The sequence below is a fragment of the Seriola lalandi genome, unplaced genomic scaffold (assembly GCF_002814215.2).
Source record: "Seriola lalandi dorsalis isolate HSWRI2012SDOR001 ecotype SW California unplaced genomic scaffold, Sedor1 jcf7180002054692, whole genome shotgun sequence".
Lineage (NCBI taxonomy): Eukaryota > Metazoa > Chordata > Actinopteri > Carangiformes > Carangidae > Seriola > Seriola lalandi.
Window position 1 is genome coordinate 3,778,957 of NW_019525245.1, and position 25,086 is coordinate 3,804,042.

A 25,086-nucleotide genomic window follows, 5' to 3' on the forward strand; every position below is an offset into this window, starting at 1 on the left:
GATCAATGATAGCTTCACAGGGGAAAGGCAAAAAGGATACGACCACAATATTGAAACACTATGATCAAAGCTGAGCTCGCACTGTGAATGAGAATGTAGGGAGGAGAGCAGGGCTGTAAAGGACAGCTGTGATTGATGCGTTACTCTCTCCTAGCTGTCTGCACAAACAGAGAAGGAGACTGAGGCAATTTCACTGAATCACAGTGTAGAACTTCTTTTGTCTCTCCACTCCTTCCCCCGTGTCTTGTCTCTCAACACGCTTGCATTATAGAGTGCTCATCCTGTGCTGTTTAAAAAGCTTCCCGTGTGTGCAGACAGTAAAAAGTAGGCATGGAAACACTTTTTAGTCTGACTAGGACAGTGCAGAAGTGTTCTTTACTGTCCTACACATTAAATATAGACTGGGAATCACTTCTGAAGAATGCAGAATTATTTCATCTTATTCGCTGCCTGTAATTTGCTGTGCACAAACAGATTCAAAATTAAGCATGAACCACCCTAATTTTCTGCCTTTTGTGATTTATGATGCCTAAAAAACATCGATGAATTGTTGGTTTCCCCCAGAGATGAGATGAGATCTGTGTATTTTTTGATGAGTCACGCCAGAGAAAACATTTGTTAAATGGATATGTTCTAATATATGAGGACAAACTCTCACACAAACACACAGCCCACTCACACCGTGAATAGAACATGTAAAAAATTAATTAATGTCACTCTGTGTTACTATGTCAAGGTCAACATCCTCTCTGAGTCAGAAATCCTTTCAGCAAAGATCCACATTACCTGCTTCAGTGCAGTTGAACAAGGTAATGAGTCCCAGTGATGATATTCAAACCACAGTGGGAGGGAAACCCTATGGGAGACTGCTGATTAAGGCTATGTCCACACTGATATGTTAAACAGCATTTTAAAATGAACGCAATCTCAGTCCAGACGGGTATTTTAGCTCCGTATCAGAAATAATCTCAATCCACAGTAACGCGTCTGAAAACACATATCATATTCCATTGATGATCATTAGCTTGACTCCTACGCATGTAGGCAGTTTTTGCATTATAAAGTGCAGAATTTAACTGCGCTACAGCTGCTAGCAAAGACAAGGTCAGCAGCGTTTCTAATTCATTATCCGTACTGTTAGTCGAGGGTCACATGATAGGAGCGTGACGAATCAGGGAAGGATACAATGTGACTGATAAGACTCATTCATGAAGTGAGTGTGGGTGTCAGCGTTATTGTTTCCAAAAGTCTCTTTTTCTGCCCATCCAGACTAAAATGCACACCAAACAATAACAATAACAAATATTAAAAAATTGCTGAATGTAAATTAACATTTATTGAACACTGTTATTTGCGTAGAGTCTCTGTCTATGGTGTCTGCATATGTTTTTTGTTTAATAAGTCTTGTGAGCATTTTAATTGGCCGATGCTGATTATGAAAAAATGCCATTAATCGGCCAACCGCTAGTCAGCAACGTTTCGAGAAGTCTCCATTTTAAGGGCTCAGAAACTCTGAAATAATGTGGATGCCAGGCGTGAGCGTAGCAAATGTGATGTGTTTTAAAACTAATATTAGAGTGGATTTGGCCTAAGTACTGATAAAGTAGTAAAAATGACTAATTTACAAATCATAACAAAACAGCAGCCATTTATTTCAGTGTTTACAGCTTTTATATCTATTAACACAGTGTTGGGTTGTAAATGCAAATATTGCTAAATAAACCTATGCTTTTGTGAGTTTGGAAAATATGTAAAAGCCTCTGTTTTTCTCATTTTCATTGTGTGGCACCCTTTTCAACTGTCTAAGGTTTAACTTAGTTTTCCTATTATTCCATCTTCTCCTCTGTGTATTGAATCAGTAACTGCTCAGCCCTTGGGGAACATGTCAAACTCACAATTCCACGGGTTCTACAACATGAATTGAGCCATTTCACCTTCCCAACAAGAAGCAACAGGACTCGTGTTTTCATATAATGGTAGAATGTACAGTTCTTTCCTGTGCTGGGAAAGTGAACTGACAGAGAAAAAATGTCTTAATTACAGAGCAGATGACCTGGTAAAGATGATCAAGACAGTATGAGCCTGGAAGCTCTACAATGCAGGGAAGTTGAGGTCAGCAGCTAAAATTCAAAGGTGCAATGCTTTACCTGAAGGAAACATTCAAATCTGAGAAAGGGTTCCCAGGGAGTGAGTTACATGTGGTCCTGAAGTTTACAATGTCATCTGAAAACTGAAACTGAAAAGATAGTTATCACCAATTGTGGTGTCATTGTTGACTGTAAAGACACTGAGGTGAACATTTGAATCAGTTTGATACTTGTTATATGATACCAATCCAAGCGGTAATTTGATAACCTATTGTATTATGTCCCCCGCAGAATGAACTGTAATCACTTTGGTGATTCCTTAACACATCCTTTTAGCTGCCAACATCATTCTCAGCTGTACTGTGTGTTTGGGTCTTATTAGCAAACTGCTGAAAAAGGACCTTTGATGAACTACGCTTTGCCGATCTGTTGTTTATCAGGAATGTGCTCTGCCCACATAGCGAGCCAACGTAGCTCACATCTTCTAAAATTCAGAGCTCTGTGTGATATAAATCCGGATGTATGTACCATCTTTGCCTGTCCTACCGGCTTTATGACTGTTGTCAAGACAACAGCTCATCCCCGGGCAGTTGACGGGTTGATAGGTTGACAGACGGCCATTAGGGTTATTATTGTGACGTCACGTGGGGATTGTGAGGCATGAATACAGGGTTGACCCACTTGGCGTCCAGAAGGGACCCCTGTCCTCTCTCCCCTGTCACATGACCACCCCTCACATCTCAACAGGAAGTGACTTTTCACCCTTTCCTTTAACAGCAGGAAATCTCATTGCCCTGCTGTTTCCTCTGTGGGGGGTTCAAGGCTGTGTGGATATGTTAAATTGAACTATGGCTATTGTGTGTCAGGCCAAGGGCATTTTGAAGTGGGTGAGGTTTACGGCTTATCCCGGTGGGATTTATAGCTGTGCCGTGGTTGTTCATAACAGGGTGTGGGTGACTGTTCATAGCTCATACACATGCAACGCAGCAACTCGCAGACAGCACAGGATGTCACTGAGCTGAAGCTTAGGAATAAGATTGAGAGCTCTCCCTTCCCTTATTTCCCTTCATTGAACTATTTCTTGTATTCTGGAGGTCAACCTCAAGTTGTACAGTAGTTGTACTCAAAAACATGAAAGACTGGCTGAACACTGGTCTGAATCTCTTTATAATGCTTTTGAAGTGGATCTTTACTGTCTGTGTGAGACTATGTGTTTGAATTGTATCTTTGCTTCTTAATATATGTGCATTCATAAAAAAAAAGTATGAGGGTGTTTGTGTGTGTGGGCATGTATACTGTATGTGCACATCTCTCTGTCTGTTTGCATTAGTCCCTCTGATTTGCCCTGAATCTAGAGATAGAGGCCACAGCTGTAGCACACAACCCTCTCCTCCCTCTGTGCTTCACTGTGCGCAGCACCCAGTGGAAGACACCCATCCCTGTCTCATTCCCAACTATGAAAAATACACTCTCAAATAAAGTAGCACTAGGCCATGTCTGACGGATAGTCTGCCCGCCATGTCTTAAGCTTAAATTTGGGTTCAGATTGGTTATATTATAGTTAGTAATATACTTCAGTGTTTGAGCCTTTCAAACGTGGTTCTAATTCAAGGAGCAAACCCACTACTCTTGCCTCCTGCAGATTTAATATTTAAAAGGAAAATTAAATTTTTTTTCAATTCAGTTCAAGTCGGTCTTTATACAATTTGTGCAAAAATGCATTCCAAAGTTCGCTGTTGTGAGGATTCAACAGTCTGAATTAGACAAATCAAGTGGGTATCTTCCAAAGTAAAAGTCTAGTTTAGCACCAAATTGTGTTACTTTGTGTTTAAAGTTACTCTCTCTCCTGTAGATCAGCGAGAACAGACAGTCTGTGGAAACACAAAGAGGGATTTTGAGCTAAAAAGACTCAAAATGTTGGAAGATACCCATTCCATTTTACTATCTCAGACTGCTGAAGCAACGTAGAACTTTAAAACATGTTTGTGCAGTGAACAGGGACTGGATTTTGTCCCCACTCTCGAGTCAAGCTATTAAGGGATTATTTAACAGCCAGTCTGAAGATGTTGAATGATTACAAAGAAAAATAACTCTTTCAGTGTGTGTAAAGGCATGTGGGTATTGTATAAAGACAGACTTGATAAAATCTGAATTTATCCTTTAATGTTCCGTCAGCTCTTTTGAAATAGTGGTCCCACTAGAGTTCGCCTGAAGTCATTGTGTTTGTAACTGCCTTTGCTTCCATGCAGTTGTCTTCCTTCACATTTACACGTGAAACAGAATCAAAACAAAGGGACATCGACAAGGTCAAAGGGGAGGGAGTGGATGGTTTAAGTTGGTGACTGCTACAACATGCAGTAGATTTGAGGTTGAGGTCAAAAGAATAAACTACATCCTGTATATCATCATACGGCTTTATGAATAAATGTTTTCTCTTGTTATCGTTTTCAAATCCACAGTAGCTCTGGTTGATTCAAATCCATTGCTTTGGTGTTGATTTGTAGTCAGACTTGGCTCTGGATCTGAACCGCGGTGCAAACATTTAGAAACAGCTTCTGTGTTTGTTAACTGTGTGGATCATAAAATTAATTGAGAAATAACTTGGCGTATAATCAACAATTTTTACATAAACATGCAAAACATGATTGGTTATCACTGCTTTCTTACCAAGGACCTACAAGTGGGATTTTGTTCATGTATTTTTACTCTTGAATTCAAAGTTGGCTGATCTGTCTGCATGATGTTTGAGGACTCACATTCACATTCAGTCCGTTGAGTTGTTTCAGAAATACTGGATATTAGAATACCATGGGGTTAGAGGTTTTATGACACGCAAAGTTTGCATTTGACAGCAACAGTGTATATACAGACCTGAGCCATATAAGAGTGTGACATTTTATTGACACTTGACTTTTTTACTTGCCCCCTCCGGGCGTATTAGAAGTCAGCAACAGTGACAGAATAGCAACTAGAAACCTGGTAGTTTTTCAGAGCATTATTTATCTTTAGAGAGAAAAGATGCTTGAAGTCTCTAGCCACTGCTAAGATTTTATGTTGTATGTTAATCAGGACCACAAATGCATAATCTGTACACCGCAAAATAGCAACAAGAAAGAGCGGCTTTCTTATGTGTAAAACACTAGCAACACTCAAGATCTCCAAGTGGCACATTTACCTTCTTCTTTTTTTTTTCCGGATACGAGCCTTTCCTCATCTGAAAAAAAAAAATGGCAGCAACAACAACAACACACCATACTTCTTTAATGTACCATCTTCAAAACCAGAAATAGTTTTCAGGACATGGAAAGTTCCATTGGCACAATAAGCAGTGAAGTGGTGCCACTGTCTTTCACTGACTTCCTTTCTGGCTCGCAGTCTTCAGAGATGGGCTAAAATGAGTGGGTCATCTATCACAACAGAGGGGAGAGTGGTAAATTTATAGCTGTGAAAATAGGCCAGAGCACAGCACTGATGGAATAGATAGAGTGTAATTAGGGCAAGGTTAGCCTGCTTCACACACTCACACACACACACACACACACACACACTCACACACTCACACACACGCATGCATGCACACATATATAAACTATTTATTATTAATTACGTGACACACATACATATAATTGTTTATGTGTGTGTGTATGTGTGTGTGTGATCGTGTTCGCTCGCAAACACTCGGCACTCACAGGCATTCAGTGACTGACAAATTATTCAATTACTTCTCACTTGAAGGAGCAAAGCCGCGTAACTTAAAACAAAGCTCAGAAAAAAAAATTCTAACAGTCATAGACAATTATTAATTTTGCACACATATGCCTCACATATTCACACTCATTTACACCCTCACACCTTTTTCTGGGATAAACACATGCATCAAACACTCTATCTGACACACATCTCCTCCTCCATTACCTCTCCTCATCTAGAGCCTTGGCTTGTTTCCTTTATGTATGCAAAAAAAGAAATTAACCTCTAGCTTTCTTCCTCCTCCACGCAGTCTTCCTCCCCACTTGCTGCTCTCAAGCTCTCAACTTCCTCTGCTTCTTTATATTTCGTCTCCGTCTCCCCAGTGCACAGTTTACAACAGATTTACTCTTTTTCACACCTTCTCGTTCGCTCTAGATTGCTTTCATTTTCACTGCCGTCAAAAACCCACGCCTTTCTCCCCACAGCTTTTCCCTCACTTCCTTCTGTCCCTTCCTCCTCACCAGCAGTCTGCAAGCATTCGTCTGTCTTATCACATGTAACACACACCGCCTTTAGACACAGCACACAAAAAACACACACACACACACGCTGAACTGCCCCCCTGTCTTCCAGGGCATTGCTGTAAGCCTATGGAGCAGATGGGCTCAGGGCTGACTGACTGAGCTGTGCTCTGACAAACCGCCTGTGTTGCTCAGATGAGGGGATGATGTCCTTTGCACAGTCTCTCATCTAAATCTGGCTGGCCACAGACTTGCCAATCTAGAAACTGGCCACTGGTTGAACAATCTGGCTACTCACAGTTTTTACAACACAGATAATCCAGAGACGTTTTGATATACAAACCATCAGCCAGTTTTATTATTTCCATTTCAGATATATTAGCATTTCTACCTGAGAAATGTACCCACCCCCCCTTCACAGATGGTTTCATTTAAATTACTATTCGTGGTCCAAACAGGACAAATTGTCCATTATTTCAAAGGCTAGATCGTCCAAATCTTAAAACTATGAAAATATTTTTTTTAATTATTTTTTGTCTTTTCTGCCCCATTAATCATCCCATTATCCCTTAGACTTCTGTAAATAGTTAAAACTAGCTCCACCTCAAACTGCCACAACAGTAAAATGCTGCTTATACACAAATGCATCAGTATTGACAATGTAATATTGTCAGTGATATAGGGGAACAAATGTCTATCTATATCTAGTGTCTATACTTTTTATATTTAAAGTGATTTTGCTGATAAAACTTTTAAAGTAATTTTACATAAGTGTACTGGTACTTTTACTTATATAAGTAAGGGATCTGAACACTTCTTGCATCACTGCAAATAAGCATCCAGGCTGAAATATACTGTCACTGCCTGATTTATGGACATCATCAGACAAGACACTCTGCGATTTAGTGACAAAATAGTTTCAGCTTATTTTTGCTTTTAGTCATTATTCAAACATTACTTGACATCCACACAAACCTTTTCGTCACATCTCCAATGCTCTGTCAGGTTCTGCCACTGAAAAATGATTCTGCTCATTCTCACTCGAACGAGTATTCTCATAACCTCCCCACTTGATGCATGAAAACTGCAGAAAATGATGGAACTTGGCAGAATCACAGTCCAGCTTGTATTGACTGTGATCGCCCTCTTCTGGTTTGTAGTGTGAACTGCCTGTGGCTCTCAGGTTGTGGTAGCGGAGAGAATGAATAAGGTCATGAATTGGAGATGAAGCCAAACGCCCCTTTCCCCACTGGAGGAGCAGATGGCAGCTCCCCAGTGCACAAGGCAGGAAGATGCTGCCACCAGACGCTCCAAGCAGGGTGTAAAAACACACACAAACACAGACAAATTAACGTTGTTGTGTGCATGTATTTGTGAGCACACCACTATCAGTGAGTGTTGTACACACAGACAGAGATGCACACACACACACACTTGTCTGTCCAGCAGCTAGCTAATGAATACAGAATGCTTTTCTTTGTTGTATCTGAGGGTCAAAATGCCTCTTGACCTCTATTACCATTACATTGCAGGTTTGTATCAGAGGTACTGGCATCAGTGGTTTTTCTCATGATGCACAAACTTTAGCTGCTAGGCTTGATTTCACACAGCTCCTTTTGTCCGGTGTAATATGAACCATATTAACCTGCAATGACTACCAGGCATTTTGAATCATCATGTTGTGCTCACACCACCCTATTATTCAGCGTTCTCATTCAGAGGAAGCAGATTGAATCTTAAGATTTTCCAAGAGCTGCTCTCTGTCTGTCCAGTGGAGACGTTAAACTTTGCAATTTTGCCATTATTTGACAGAGTGACCAATAACTTTTTAGGTTTTATAAAGCACTGAACACCATCAGCTTTCTTCTATCACATGCACTGTCCGTGAAAAGATGAACACCCTACGTTTTAACTTTTTTGGTAGGAACATGATTCAATTGATTTTTGCTACAAATCCTGTATTAGGGTGATTTAGATCTGGGCCATTTCTAGGTCATGTCCAATAAGATAAACAAATTTTTCTTATACCTGTACCTTATACCTGTTTACAGTTCACCTGTCTCATTTAAGAGTATAATTATCTACAGTTACAGTGCATTAACATAAAATGCTAAAATGTTCTAAAGGTTTGACTGGCAGTGTACAGTTTACCATCCTGTCTTCATTAATAATGCCACTATCACTGTCATTTCGAGGCGTACTGGTTGACACATTGAGGAGGGCATGCTAAGCTTAGCTGAGTGGCGTGTCACGACGGGATATGAGGCAGTTAGCTAATGTGGTGTAAAAGGATTTAGAGGATTTGACCCTATCAGCGGAGATGGCACTCAGAGAGGCTCTGTTAATGACACTAAATGAGTCTGTGCTTGCAGCATGTTAATAATGGTGCCATGAAAGACAGGCTTATAATTTATATGGAGATTTTTTTTTTTTTTTTGCAAATACCTATTTGCTAGAAGTGTGTAAAAGTCAAGGCGAGGTAACACACCATACATTTCAGTACCTTCTCTGAAACAGTGAATCACACTGGCCTGCAAATGAAGTGTAATCTTGGAAGTGAGCTTCTTTCCTCACATCCCATCACTCATTACCTGTCGGTGAGGGGCAGTGCACTGTAATTGTCTCATTCTCTCCTTTGCTCCAGGTTTTTAGCTCTGTGAAGGTGAGCACAGAGATTTTTAGTCATGTCCTTCCCTACAGAGTTATAACAGCAACAAAAAATCTGTCGATTTTATCGATTCCAATGTTCCTTTTACAAAACTACAAAAAAGATGTACATTTGTTTCCTTGAGACAGGAGGTGGCAGGTTTTTTGTTTTGTTTTCTTTCTTTTTTTTTTTTTTGGCTGCTGACTGGTAGTTTATTTTTCAGTTATTAAGTATATGCAGTAAGAGTAAAGGAATCAGGTAACAATGTATGAATTTTATGAAGGTGTTGTTGGCCTACCCACCTGACTTCCTCTGAATGAATTAAGATTAAATGTACCTCTCTGAGATTGAGTTATTAAGCACTTTATTAGTTTTCTCAACATCGGATGAAAATCTGCAGGGGCTGTAATAACAAGATATCATTCATCTTCCTTCATTCCAATCAAAATCAAATTCACTGCGCGCTGTCGTACACTATAACTACTATTTATCAACCTTGGAGAGTGATTCGATAGAGAAGTGTGGTATAACTATATTAAATAAGAACCAAAATGCTTAGAGGAATGAAGGAAACTGATTTAAAGTGTCATTCTAGTGCTGCCAGGGTTCTGCTTGTCTCAAATAGCTGCCAAAACTATTAATAAATGACAGACAGATTCCATAAACATTTGCGATAAGATAAGCATGAAAAAGCCCAAAATTCTGCCTGGTTAGATCCACAAGCTGCAGTAAAGGAAACATTCATGTCAGGGTTTTCAGATAGTCAGAGTCATTTCTTAAAGCGCATTCACAAAGATAAGGACGCAGCGTGGAAGACTGTTGAGTTTTGAATATGACTTTCTGCTTTACAGGGGAGGGCTCCTTTAGTCCAGCAGGAATGAGAAAAAGTAATCAAATATTTTATAGATACTAACCAGATTGATTTATTTTTATATGGCTCTCGAGCCAGAACATAGAAAAATGAAAAGCGTTCTTTTTGCTTAAAACGTAAGTGCCTCCCTTTTCTTAGTAGGGGAGCAGACCAGGCTGATAGGAGGCTGAAATCAGATATGTTTCTGTTTGTTTGAATGGTGTCTCCTGCGTTTCTTTTACATACAAATGTATTTTCCAATGCATAAATACCATAAATGTCTGTATCCTCTTTGCTTTACTTTTACATAATATTCCTCATCCGTTGTCATCTATCCTTCTCCACGACAAGAAGCACCATCCTTGCAGCCTTGCCAGCCAGGGCATTGGCACAGCTTGACTAGGAGGACAAGGAGGTGTAGTTGCCAACTCCTGCCGCCTACCACCCGCTGGTCAAATCCTCTTTGCTGGTTTCACTGTGACAGTCTGCCCACCATCCTTGGCTCACCATGCAAAGATAGGACAGGAGCTCAGTGGCCAGTGCCAGGGATACCCACTGGAGGTGGGAATAGGAGAGAGAAGGAAGAGTGGAGGAAGAGAGAGAAAGAGAAACAGATGGAATAATGGGCAGAGACACAAACAGAGTGCTACTGGCTGAAAAAAAGGGCTCTCCCAGAAATTTGGCTGTTTTGCCTCACAACTAACCTGTAGGATATGCAGAGAGGAAGGCAGAGGCAGCAGGTATATTATTTAGATACATTTTTTTTACTATAAACATTTTTTATTGGTTAGTTTTCATATGGAAGGGTATATAATTGAATGTATAATGCCACACCAACACAAAGTTTAATTCGTTGGAAATGTTTTGGCAATGACTAATTCTTCTTTGACTTTTAATCTCCTTTTTCTGAATATAATTAGACAGAAAAAGAGGAGATACTTGTTCTCTGGCAGCTGTAAAGCCCCACATAGCTGTGGAGGTGTTTGGAGTTGCAGATGACTGCCGGCAATTGTTCTCTTACCCATAATGGGTGCCCTGACCCACAAGCTTTACAGCTTGTCTTTATTCCACAAGTTGTTTTTCTATCCATTTCCAGCATTTTAACACAGATGTTCGCTGTGGGAGGCAGTGGAAAGCTGGCTCATTCACTGCACAGTATTTCCCTCACAGCCCTACAGCTAGCCTGTTTGTTGTGTGGTTTGGCACATAAGTGGGTGTATTTGTATGGCTGAGCTGATGATTAGCTACAGTACTACGTTAACCAATTCTAAACCTCTTCCCTCCTTCTTTTTTGTGTCGTGTGTTTCTGTCCTGTTTTTCCCTGTTTTCTAGGAGTCACCCTCGAGGTCATCAGTCAACTCTACTCGGCCTGGAGGTCTTCTAGAGGGTTGGGCCTCCTCGCCATCATGAAAGGGTTGGGGACCAACCGTAACAGACACCTGTCTGACTCCTGTGATCCTTCCTCAGGCCATCCAGAGGCCAACTACCCTCAGAAGACCAGCACCCTGCCACGCAGCCCTTACCTGCTGAGCCCCACAATGGACCACTATGGCACCATGGACCCCCACCTCTACCCTTCAGCCAACCCAGGCTCCTTTCCACCAGACTGCATGCTGCCCCTCAACAACCAGCTGTCCAACAGCAGCACCTTTCCCAGGATTCACTACAACTCCTATGACCAGTCTGACTTCTCCCCACCTGGAGACAGTATCGGGGGGATAAGTACAGGGACCATGGGGACATCCATGTCCATGGGCATGGGAACAAGCATAGGCATGGCAGGGTTGAGCGGACGAACACCTATGATTACAAGCGGCTCAGCAACTATATCACATCATATGACCAAGAACCAGGCACCAGCCAGTCTGCTGGAGTTTGACAAGCAGCTACCTGGAGGCCATGACGGATTCAGCACATTGCAGTACCATCGAACGTCTGCTGTTGCTGCGGCCAAGCAGCGCACAGACAGTCCTGGTCGCATTCGTTATATGCTGCACTCAGTGCAGAAGCTGTTTGCAAAGTCCCAGTCACTGGAAAGCCACAACATGAAAGGAAATGTCAATGGACGCTCTACTGGCAGTGGCGGAGGCTCGTCTGGCACCGAGGACAGTGGGAAGCAGAATCGTCGATCCAAAAGTAAAGATCGAAGTACAAAATCAGAGGCGACTGCCAAGAGACGGCCACGCTCCAACATGTCAGGTTACTGGAGCTCAGATGATTTGGACAGCAGCGATCTGAGCAGCTACCATAACACCATGGCCATGATGACTCTAGGGCGTCCAACAGGACACGAGAGCCAGGGAGGGCAGAGCAGATACATCCACAGTGGCTACAACACTATCAGCTCCTCAAAAAGCAGCAGTGACATGAAGTATCAGGCACTTCCTGGGCCTGGGGGTGGAGGAGGTGGTGGATTAGTAGGAACAGGAGGGATGTTAATGAATGATAATGATTATATGAAAGGAGGGTCCTGGTCCACATTGACCATGGGCCAGCCAAGACACGTGATCCAGAAGGGCTCCGCTACTCTGGACAGGTCCATGCTCAAGTCAAAATCCTGCCAACAGGAACTAACCTGCAACTACTTGCAGGTTGGACGGAGGGTGAGTAGGCCTGAAGTGAATAAAGTGCTTGATAAAAGTTACTTTTATTTATATATAAGTATTTATATTTACAGACTCATAAACACCTATTCCTACGTGTAGGTTAATACACATTTCAAAGTTATTATCAAGAGCACTAATGCAGTGAAAACTGAGGACTAATTTCAGCCACTTAATGCTGCCTATAGGGTGATTGGAGTAGCACATTAGGCCGCAGTGGGGGTGCCAACGAAATTCCATGTCGACGGATGCGCAGTGGTAGCTATGTGAAGGCAATGGGAGACATGGAAGACAGCGACGACTCAGAGGGAAGCCCCAAACCCTCTCCAAAAACTGCTGCTCGCCGCCAGAGCTACCTCAGGGCTACACAGCAGTCTCTGAGCGACCAGCTACCCCCACGCAAGTAAGAGCATAAACTGAGACACAGAGCTGTGTTTTATTATGCCGTACACATAAGCACTCAACAGCAGGGGAAACAACCTCATGGTAAAGGTGCAATCTGTGATCCAAATGTTAACCAAAGAAACCCAGTGGTTAAAATTCAAAATACAGGCTAGCAACGTGCAATCAGCACAAAAGCATGAGTCACAAAATGATGGACAGGTCTTTTAATAAAATCATCAGACAATTGTGAATCTGAATAATTAATGCTTTCTGACGCTGTTGAAAGTTTGAGTAATGTTTGTTAGAAGAACCATAAAACAGTCATGATCATTTGAGAAATACACAAAATGTTTATTTTTGTATCGTATAATTTAAAGGCCTCAGTCTTATGTACGCTGTAGGCATATGAACTTTGATGAAAAGTTACTGATTGGGAAAAAGTGTTCACTTTCAGGGAATCCACCAACACTCAAAAGAGCACGTATTTAAAAATACTGATTGGTACAACTCAGCTCTCAACGAGCAAAAGAAAATAAATACACCACCCTTTCCTGGGGGTGTACCGGAAGGAAACCACCGTGCCCAGCCTTACCACGTCAGCATGCAGGAAAATACAAATGCATACTACGTGCACACACAGTCCAAGCTGTACTCGCTCACACACACAATTAAGTGGTGACTACCACACCTCAACTGTGATTTACTTTTTTACTGTTGGTCCCACAAAGCGTCAGTCTAGCTAAGAGGTTATAGACATCATTAGTGAACTTTATGCAATATGACACTGAGTTTTTTTGTTTGTTTGTTTGTTTTTTGCACTCAGCCAGTAAATCACAAGTGAGACATTGTGTGTGCCTCACTTGTCTTTAAATTACATGCACTCTGAAGCAGAATATACTATGCAGGTACAGGAGGACATTACGTAGGTGAGTTGAGTGTATCTTCTCATAAAATGGCAGAAAATAAATTCACAGTCTTTAATTTGTGTCTGACACAATGTTTATGAAAGACAGATCTGTCACGTTTTGTAATATCTACTCAGATTTCATAACTCAAATTGTTTGCCACATGTGCAGAGAGACATTCATAATGCTCTGCGGTGATGACAAGTTTTGGCAGTAGTTACATCTGCTGTCTGAGAAGAAATAGTTTCTGTGTTTCTAAGTTTTTATCTGACATCTGTGAGGGTTGGCTCCAGAAATTCACAAGAGTTTAATGATTCATTATATTTTTGTCATGTGCCATAGATTTTTGTGCTTTAATATACTCTGTCCATTGCTCTCACAAGAAACAGTACAGTCATCGTAAGTAAATTGAACAATGTTCTGAAGTTTCTTCACTTAAGTAGTTCCATAGATTGAAAGCCTCAAGCGACAATAAAGTGACAGTAACTTTTCTGAAGCAGCTCTGGTTTTTGTTGTCAGGATTGTTTTTGTTGTCAGGATTGTTCTAAAGTTTGACGGTTGCAGTGTCAAAATGTCATTGTCACACTTTATGCAGATTCTTTAACTAGATTCAACCAAAACAAGAGGGTGGCATCTTGAGAAACACAACCACAGGCCTACCTGCTTTACACACTTCCACATGAATAAAAGATTTCACATCACTTTAAAGTCTGTGTTTAGAAATGTGAGGATTTATTCTTCCCTAAAGCGTGCTTGAATGACTAACCCTACTCCCCCTGCCAATCCGCTGACCATCCCACCCCACTCTCTTCCGGTTTGCTCCACCCTGATTGGTGGGAGCAGCAGAACCCTGGATTACACCTTGTTGCAGGGGGAGCTGGATGCCCTGTGGTCTCCACTCCACAGTGTGTCTTCTCTGCACCAGCTGGGCAGGTCAATGAGCAGGTCAGTGATAGGTCTGTAAGCCACGTCTCAGGGGTGTGGTGCAATACACTTATGTCTCATTGGATGATATATCATCATATGACTTTGCACTGCCCCCCTCAGATGTATGCAAAGTCAGCGGCAACTCCAAATGCCAAATTCATGCTCTGCTGCCAACGACTGCCAATCTCCCTTAAGCTTGTAAATACCATCTGCCCAGTGCTTTTAGGTGGAAAGTAGCTGAGTCTGACACTTTTCAAATGGAGGAATGGGGGGACATCTTTGTCCATAGACCATGGCATGACAGTTTACTGTCATGTTACAATCACTGTGTGCCAACAAAGAATATGTAAAAACATGACTTTGGAGCTACTGTTCAATTAAACCTACACCTGTTCTTTGGCTTTGGCACCATGATAGCACAGAGAGCTCTGTACATGCGTCGCCTCACATCACCGGCTTTGCATGCTCAGGTACTACAGCAATTGATGGTAAAATTAGATGAAATTGTAATTCAGACTAGACTTGGATTCATTATAACTCATAAAAGTGGAAATGAAAGGGATGACTTGAATAACAACCTTAACCTCTTTCTATCTCTCTTTCAATTCCTGGTTTTGCTGATGTTCGTTTTCTCCCCCAATCCATGTTTCCCTTCAGCCTCTCCGTCATAACATATAAGCATCAAATGTTTCTCTGAATGTGACCTCATGCACTCCTGACATTGCTTTTAATTTTCCTCCTGATGTGTCATATCCTTAACACATCTCCTTTATCTTGTTTCTCCTCTCATCTTACTCCCTTACCAGCTGTCTTCCATCTCTCAGAGAGCTCTCCAATAACCGCAGCCTGGACAACCTTGACTGCATTGAGGGTACAGGTTCGTCTTTGCCGCGCTGGGATGATGATGACTTCAGCCAGGCCTGCAGTACCTTGGGTCGACGTAGCTGCATGGGACAGGTCAGTGCTCCTCTCCCAGCCATCAGAGACGGAGGCCGGTTCCTCTCTGTCTGTTTGTTTCTTTTTTTCTCACATTAGCATAGCAGATTTTTTCCTAATGAGTTATGAGCACATTTGTACTTGTTCATAATTTACATCACTTAGCTCCAAGCAAACTCAAATCACCAGTCATTTTCAAAGAACCCTTTGTCTGCCTTGAGCTACACTCATTTCTGATGTATAATTAGTATTTTCACAGATACAGCCTGATGACAGCAATAAAATGAGCTTCCAATGAACAAAGGGTCCATATTTTCCAACTGTATCTCATATTAATGTTATGAACCTAAAAGACAAATGAATGACAGTGGTAGCTTTAAGTCTACTTCATCTACTTATATAAGAGCTATTAGCCTCCCACTGACAAGGTCATTGAGATGATGAACAGCTGTAAAAAGTGCCTCTGATCTTTTTCAATGAACTAGTCAAATGAGGCAGTGCAGGCAATTAGTACAGGATTTGCACCCTATCTCAGACAGGTCGCTGCTTTACAACAAATGTGGCCAATAAATGAATGTATTGGTTTAATTTGCATGCGCAGCAGCATACCAAACAAATATAATATTCATTATAACTTGAACCCATTAAGGTCAACTTGTGTAATTTTGAACTTTTTGAAACAAAATCAATTTGAAGAGGGAAAAATGAAATCACCCGTAGCGAAAACTTTAACACGACTCCAAAATGTGCTTAGCTGTAACCACCAGATGTTCTGCTTCATTTTCTTTTTTGCTGACTCTCTTGCACTTACCCTCTCCAATCCTTCTGGTACCAGTCATTGAACCATAAAAATACATCAATTTTTTTTTTTTTTAACACATTTTTGACTTTGACTGAGGCTGTTTCTGTCAACCAACAGAATGTGAAACCCATCATCTGCAAGACTGGCTCTTCCTCTTCAAAAGAAGTCTTGGAAATGGTTCACTTTTTATGAGCATGCAGTTGCTGTGTAAAAAATACTAAAAACTTCAGTCAAACATCAGTCAAAGAGATGCCTCTTGCCTTGGTATTTCTTTCATTTTCTATAAGTTGACAGGTCTTATAGAGTAGGCCATGTAAGAAATGCATTTGACAGATGAAATGACATCCCATCCAGAGACCCGGCCTGAGGGGAATTATAGGAGCAACAGTGGTTTCGCTGGGCTTGCACAGCTCTGTGATTTCCACTACTTAGCACCAACTGCAGTTTTCCACACAGTTAAACTTTTGATACTTTTTGTGCCATTTAACTGTATGCCATCAAATCTGTCTCACAGGTAGAGAGCAGCCTTTACAGACACACTCAGCTGGGCAGCTGTTGGTCACCTCCGTGGTCAAAATGAACCCACACGTACATTACTGTTGCCCTTGCTACACACACTGCTATGTCTTTGCCAACCTTGTTCTGTCCTCACTCCAGCTACGGGACCTGGAAATGAGTCATCACTATGAGGACCGCAGCTCCGAGTCCACATTCAGAGATTCCCGTTCCCATTCTCAGGACAACCCAGAGCCTCCAGACTTGCCCATGCCAACATGCTTCCGATCCCGCAGCCACAGCTACCTGAGAGCCATCCAGGCTGGATGTTCCCAAGATGACGACACAGCATCCATAGACTCAGGCTGCTCACCCCCTCCGACTGACACCAGTGTTCGCACCTACAGCACCAGTACTGGTGAGTCACCTGCTGAAAAACAGATGATACATTTTTTTAGCAAATGAATTTATTTGACCTCATATACCAGATAAAGAGGGAAATGGAAGCGTTCTAACATGATGCATCGTTACGTGCTGCTGAGATCATCTGAGTGCTTTCTGTATAATATACCCAATATATATGTAGGACGCATCTGTTTTGTTTTTTTATTGGGTTATTAAACTTTGGTCATTTTTGTGAGGTTTTGACCCCTTTTCCAGTCACATGGGCCAAATTCTTGCTTTGATTTGTATTTCCCATAACATTACTTTGAATGCTCTTCATAGCCTTGATCCTGGGTGGATACAAGTCCTCCAACATGCACACACCAGCATTTTAGCTCAAATGCAGCCTCTTTTGTCCATGCTAGACGACCTATCTACCCAATGGAAGACTTGGAAAGAACAGTTTGGCTCTTACCTCAGAGCCACAGGCTTGGACAAAGCCCCAAAGGAGAAACAACTTGCAATTTTTCTACAGCGTTTGGGAACAGACAGACGACGCATCCTAACCTCACACACAGGTAACAATTTGAAAACCAGCTCCTCTCCCCTAAAAAAGATTATTAATTTACCACTTCATGGACTTCAAATGAATAAAATCACTACTGACACTAGCTCAACTAAAAAGAGTCTATTGGCTAGTGATGTGCACACAGCTGTCCCATCAATTGTTGGAGAGCTATCCGAGGAACACTGGATCATGCTGCTGCTCCAGATGAAGCATCACTATGGAGCTTTGGTTATCACTTAAGTTATTCCAGGACATGACAACACGACACAGCTGCACAAGTATCGGCACTGGGCAGTTAGCTTGCCATCTCGACGTCGAACTTGCAAAAGCAGAGGAATTGTGGATGTGTGTGCTGACGCACATAAGGTCAAAGAAGCTTTTTACTGGTTGTTGACATCTGACTGATCCCAGAGTTCAGAAATAGAGCGTGGATTTACTGGAAGTGCATGTCCTTGGGTTATTATTACTTAGCATCCACAACGTGGCGCTCTTCACCACAGTCTTCTAAATACATCTTAGAGTATATGCTGCCTTCAAGATGGTGGAATTTTTCTTTTTTTTGTCTCTTATTTTAAATATTTGGACGGTTGGTAATGGCTGACTTTTTCAGGAAATTGAGACAGGTGCTTTTGCGCAAATAACACAGAAAGCTGATGAGGGCAACAAACCCGTAGCTTTGACCTTTTTTCAAAAACCTGAGAGTGCATCATAATTTATTTCTCTTAATTGATTCTATGTATTTCTTTTGTGCTGTGCAGTATAAAAGTGCACATCGGTGGTTCAACGGTCCTGAACGATATGTTACAACCTAAAGGTGATACATTGTTTTTCAAGTATCCCTCCATTTACACTGATCTATAGCTTAGAGTTAGGTTGTCCGAGGCGCTTTTGAAGGCACCAGTAGACATGCCACCACGCCTCCCTCGGGCTCAGAGAAACACTCCAAACAAAAGGCAACGAAACCCGGCGTCCCTTCTCCACAGCTGTGACAGGGATAGTAGTGAGTGTACACTCCGGGTACAGCTGACTTCAAAGTATTCAAGTCTTAACTCAAGACAAGTCTGTTCTTTGTTTTTGTCTGCGCCTGGCAGCACGGTAAGAATTATTTCAACCGTTTATTTTTGGGGACACCGTTCGTTCGTTATTGTTATAAGTCAGTACTCCATTGTAACTGCTGAATTTGTTTTCCGTTACTAACGTTAGTAGCCTAGCTTGTTTGGAGCTCGGAAGCTGGTTAAACGTTGACCAGCGACATTTCTACGTATCTACTTTACCTTGTTTGCCGCTCTTTGTTGACAATTAATTTAACATATGGTATAACCTCAGCAGGTGCTATTCACCAGTACCATCAGACGCGTTTAGATACCCCAAATTTATCTTTCAGCCTCTCACTCATTCGGCTGCCTCTCTGGCTAAAACAACATTGTCTCTCATTACTAAGTTAACAGTCGCTCCATTGTAGCTAAATTTAGAGAAATTGGCTCATGTGTCTAAACATGTATAGATTTAGATGATCGAGAAAGACTAAAGCAATGTTAAGGAGAGTCAAACGTTTTGAGGCATCCCTACCATCTGTTTGGTGTCTCTAAGTTCAGAGATAACGTTAAATATCTGATGTGTCTCTGCTTTTTACCCCACAACTACCTCCATAACTGAAATGTTTCATGCTTTCAGTGATGCTGATTAATGCACTCTTGACTATATTAATTATTGAGTATTACCCACCATGTGTTCTATACAAAGTGCTCTGTCATCACAAAAGCATGTCTCCGCAATGTATGCTTTCATGGCTATGATGCCCCACTGTGGGAGTCAGGATAAAAGGGGGGATGCTGTTAAACTGTATGAGAACAAGTTATATCTGCTTGTCTGAATGGCAATTTAGCTGCTGTGTTCGCATGTCTTCATAAAAGCTGCTCCTTTTTGGGTGCTGAAATGGAAAATTGGCCTTCACAGGGGATTATTTGAGGGCTGCCCCACTTTTGCCCACATGGTGGCCGGTCTATTGCAACATGGATTAAATCCCATTTTGAGGTCACATTTAATAAAAGGATGTACAGTTTTGCAGCAGTGCTGTTGTTGAACACATTTAATGTGATAATTAATTGAGATAGTGGTTTGGGTGACAAGAGAGTGGTGATGTTTCAGGCAAGGTTGTCTTTGTCTGTTGGCTGTTATTGGATTTAACAATACAGATGGGTCAACTGGCAGGCAGCAGACAACTTGGCAAACAATACTAAACTGTTAAATAGAGCATCACCAGCCATCTTTTGTCTTTCATTGTTTGTGCTTCTTGTCCAGCTCCAACTGGCCACAGCACAGTACTAGTTCCGTAAATGAGCTTAAAATCTATATTGTTATTAGTCAAATAGTTCAGCAGGCTTTATAACTTTAGAGAAACGGGTCAAAAACTGACATTGTCATTGTTTTATCTGCCCCATGGTGGTTGGGATTGTTTGACCACACTGACACACACCAACCACTGAACTTAACCCTCAGTTTAAGCAAGATAAGATGCAGATCAACAGTGATATGATTCATTTTGTAATGTGCTGATTTCATTTAAATAAAAAATAACAAACAATTGACCCAGTTCTACTCACTGGATTATGGCTAATATGATGCTATGCAGAGGACCTTATTATACATGCATGTAAACTGCATTCATATCTGTTCTGTGTGCCTTCTATTCAATTTGGTTGTTCTGACATCTTGTTGTCTCAGTTGGCCACTACACAACATCCCTGTAAATAAAGCGTCATTATACCAGAATCTGCTAACATAGAAATTCCATAATAACTACGCAAAATACTTTTTAAAACTGGTCTGATCTTGGGTTTAGGGAACTAAAAAGCTGTGTGTTACCAGTGGTGATGTCATTGTGGGGACTGTGGTTGGTAAATCATCTCTCCACTGTCTCCCCATGGTAAACAGCAAAATGCTACTATCATGGAGGAGACCACCGTGTGGGTTCCAGCATTAAAGCTGACTAGAGTTTCCTATTTTCATGTTTTTTCTTTCAGTTTGTGAGAATGTAGCCAAGATCTAATCTGTTAGTATGCATTGTATTGCTGAGATGGCCGAGACAATTTTAAAAAGTGGGGGAAAACTTCACATTATCCCCTGGTGATAGGTTGAACGGAGAGAGCAGTCATTGCTTGGAGACTGTTTTCTGCTGATGTAGCCTCTTGCAGCTAATTGTTTTCTAGCCTTGAAAATCACATCTTGAACCAGGCGCTGCAGTGGACAACAACACCACTGTCCAGATGGCATGAAAACAGCAGTGCTTAGTGCCCACTCCAGATTCCACTTAAGCATTCTGGCACAAAGCATCTGCTTGTTTCTGTTGTTAAATTTCCTTCAGTAGAGCAACTAATGTGTTCTGCTGAACAGCTCCTATATACAGCTTCAGCTTAATTAAAAGGCAAAAGTACTTGGCTTCATGTCCATCTTTATAGCTGTTGAGGTGAGTGTATAAGGTTAGAAACGGCTTTGTCAGCAAAGGTACTATTGTCAGGAACTGGTACACATTAAAGGATGTGTTGTATGCTTGCACAGCTGAGAATGTTTGTATGGCTGAGTTTTGTATAGTAAGCAAATACAGGAAGCCATCTGAATTAGAGCATGTGCCACTTACGATCCATCTGTCTGTGGGAAGTTTCTGCCATAATGCATTTTCCGGCTTTTCAAGGCATTTATCACAAATCAGCTAGATTCTGTTTTATATGCTATAATATATTTGCTACACCATAAAATTAGGTTTTTACAGCCTTCATTTTTAAGTTTTGGTCATTATTCTATCACCAGTTACTTTCACTGCTGAGATCAGGGATGTGACAATACCAGTAACCATAGTGCAGTATGAACAGTAGACGACAGGTTAAAACAGGTCTGATCACTTATGTGGTTGTCCTGTGCACTTCATTGTTAGCTGTCTCTAGTAACATTACTGTATGGTGATATTATATCAGCTGATAATGATTTTAAACTTTATGCAATCGTTTTTGTTAAGGATCCCTTACATTTGATGATTTGTGTAAGATATGTACTATTTAACAACTGATCACGACTTAGTGTCTACAGCATTAGTGGCAGCTCTGTGAGACTGTTCTCAGGTTAACATTTTGCTTGGAGCTAAATGTTAACTTCAGTATGCTAACATGCTCACAATGACAAGGCTCAAAACGGCAGGAGTAGCAATGCTCTGACGTCACTCTCAGTGTGGCAGCGTCCACAGAAACTGAATTTGAACTGTGTTGAATTAATAAAACTCTCAAAATGAAGACAGTTTACTTAGGCTGCGTTGGTAAATTACATTTGAAATCCCTATTGTATGTACCACTCTGACTAAATTGATGTAAAAGATTGTGTTTCAGCCACTTTCCTGATCTGCCATTTATCCTATTAATTTTCAACATGGGAATTCCCAACCTCTGATGTGAGCATTAGTCATACACCAAAATATTGGACAACATTAACTTTTTACTTTACTTGGTATTTGGAAAGTCAAGGAATCACAAATTATCACGAGGGCAATAATCTGTACCAGACTGCATGGCAGTCCATCCAATAGTTACAGAGATACAGTATGCCAGTCTGGACCAAAGCAGTGGATCAACCGACCAACAGATCCACCAACAGACCGGCACTGCCATGCCTACAGATGCTTAGAGGTCCCATTAGAAGGGCTAAAATAAACTTGTAAGTGCTCTCTGGTACAGACACCCTGCAATGACTACACTGTGTCCAAATTAACTCAAAAGTGCATTATCTTTGGAGTTTCTGTGCTGTAGTCTTTTGTAATTTATTGACCAACATATATACATACATATATACAGCAGTATTTAGATATTTGTGGTACTCTAAAATCAGCTGGTAATAATGGCCCAGCCCATTTATTGTGTCCAGCTCTACTTCTTTATCTCCTGCCTAATCTCAGAGACATATGTCAGTTATGATTTTTAGGCTTGTTTTTTGTAGACAAAGCAGATTCAGTGTTATTAAGACTTGAGGGTGAATTCTGCTCAAACTGATGAAAGCATAATGTGACACTTGGAGAAAACACACACACACACACACACACACACATACACACACACCTATGCCCTCTCACACCCAGTAACAGTGACAGTTATCCTGCATACTGGCATACAAGAGTAGTGCCAGTGCCTCACATAGCTGCCACAACAGTGATGACCCTATTCTGCCCAGAATCCATCTCTGTCATGAGCGGGAACATGAACAGTGAAAAGCTGTCTCAGCAAAGTTTCCTAAGGCAAGGATGGTGGTCAGAGGCCGGTGGCTAATCCACGACTAGTGGCCCGTTCTATATTGCAATGATTGATGCTAAACTACAGGCTTCTTAAAATAAATTTGTTAGACTAGATTTCTCTTTTGCAAGATGCCAAGACTGGACATGAGTGATGACAGCTGTGGATATGATAGAGATGCTGTGGTTGACACATCTATTTACTATCTTGTGGATGTCAGCGACAGCTTTGGAGTAGCAGTCTGGGTTTGTGGTTCCCATCTTTCAAAATGTGGAGCTGAGGGTGTGTTCCTACTATCACAGCTTCACACTTTGCATGGGAAAGCCTTATTATTTACAATTAGGGCTGGACATCCAAAAGGGTGTGTGTGTGTGTTAGTGTGTCAGGTATCTTCTTTGTGATGTTCATGTCGAAGATAAGAAGACACAGCCAAAGTTTGGAGATGGGGCGAGTTTGGGTGTGGTTTGGCTGTCATCTTTGCTGTTTACAGATGATGTCAGTGTTTTGGCATCATTGGAATGTGACCTTGAGTGCATTGGAGCAGTTTGCTAATGAGTGTCACTGTCACAGCTGGGATTTGGCCAGCACTTTCCACATCTGACTTCATGGCTCTGTCCTGAAAAAAGTGAGGTGAGGAGTGTAAGAGAAGTACTTAGTTACCCTTCAAGACACCTGGAGCCTTGGTCCTTGGAGCCGGTTGCGGTGCAGTAGTTCAAGCTGGAATAATTCTCTGAAGAGGCTGACTGACAACTGTTTGACAACTCAACTCATAGTTTAATCTGACAGAAAGATATGGGTGAGGTTATACGAGTTTCGTGTTAGGTGAGGTTGCACACACATAAGAGATGAAGCTAAGAAGTGGATTACAATGAACAAAAAGCCTTTTGTTTGAGTGTTTCCTCACCAGCTCACATGTTTGCTTCAAGGCTTTTTCAAAATCCTTGATGACTTGTTGAAATTCCTGACAACAACATTCAGTGAAGCAACACAAGGCACAAACATTGTTTGATGCATGCAGTGCCTCATAGGGTCATCAAATGCTGTTATGAAGTTTCCTTTAATCTGACTATTTATTACAATATGTTAGTATTTATGAGAGTTTGGCTCATACACTAATACCTCAAATCTGGTGATTATGTATTGTGTCTGTGCAGGCTTGCACACTTTGAGTGCAAAAGTTTTTAGTGTTCATTGGCCGAGCTTTATGAAAAGGTATGGGCCACTTACCATATTCAGTGAAATGGCCAATAAACTGTTCAACACCACTTTTAAATAGATTTGTCACTTGTATACAGATTATAGTTCGGTATCTAAGTGACATTCTTAGGCCCACATCATCTAATTTCATCGGAGAAGCATTTAATTAAATTAGTATCCATCATCTGATGGGACTGCATTGACAGTAGTCTCTAGAAATGCTTTCCGCCACAGTTTCATCTGGTAGAATTACAGCTGATGTTAATGTTAGGCTCTGTAGGCAATGACTGTGGTCTGTGCCTTTTTAAACTGGTTGTAAGCAAAAATGTCAAAGGCAGCAAATCCATAAGCATTAAATCTATTTTAATAATGGGTCTTTAGGTAGGAAACCCATACTGAAAACATATTTTGCCATTTGTACTGATACTAACACACTCTTTATCAGGCTAGGGAAGCAGCTTGTGCTGTCAGAACTGCTTTTATTTATACAGACTTTATTTCCCTCTGTTACTCCCTCTGTACTAACTCTTCTATGGTCTTGTACGGATTTCACAAGCTTTCCACTGTTTTTCCAGTGTGGTGTCAAATAAAGCATCTGTTTGAGGGATTATATAGCAGCCACAAGGTTCATAATAATACAGTAAAATTCCCTGTTTAGATTATAGGCTTTAGCAGTCCAGCATCACACTCTGCCTTTACTGTGTTTGTTGCATGTGGGGATTTCTATGGTCTCATCAGAGACTTTGAATTTTCCTATGGCAACAGAAGCACCTATGACTCTATATGATCTATCTACATGGGAATTCTTTTATTTTTAACT

At 41.3% G+C, this 25,086-nt stretch overlaps 1 protein-coding gene across 2 annotated transcripts in view; it reads left to right on the top strand.

The window, feature by feature from the left end:
• Window positions 1-25,086, top strand: part of dlgap4b (discs, large (Drosophila) homolog-associated protein 4b) — a 107,039-nt gene that overhangs the window by 70,493 nt on the left and 11,460 nt on the right. Inside the window, exons 4-9 of one of the 2 annotated variants that reach the window (XM_023423553.2) lie at window positions 11,128-12,398; window positions 12,587-12,801; window positions 14,531-14,632; window positions 15,421-15,571; window positions 17,010-17,265; window positions 17,657-17,809. In XM_023423553.2, the coding sequence (XP_023279321.1) occupies window positions 11,202-12,398; window positions 12,587-12,801; window positions 14,531-14,632; window positions 15,421-15,571; window positions 17,010-17,265; window positions 17,657-17,809 (2,074 nt within the window). In that variant the 5' untranslated portion in view covers window positions 11,128-11,201. The remainder of the gene's footprint in view (window positions 1-11,127; window positions 12,399-12,586; window positions 12,802-14,530; window positions 14,633-15,420; window positions 15,572-17,009; window positions 17,266-17,656; window positions 17,810-25,086) is intronic. The other variant, XM_023423556.2, reaches the window with a different exon arrangement.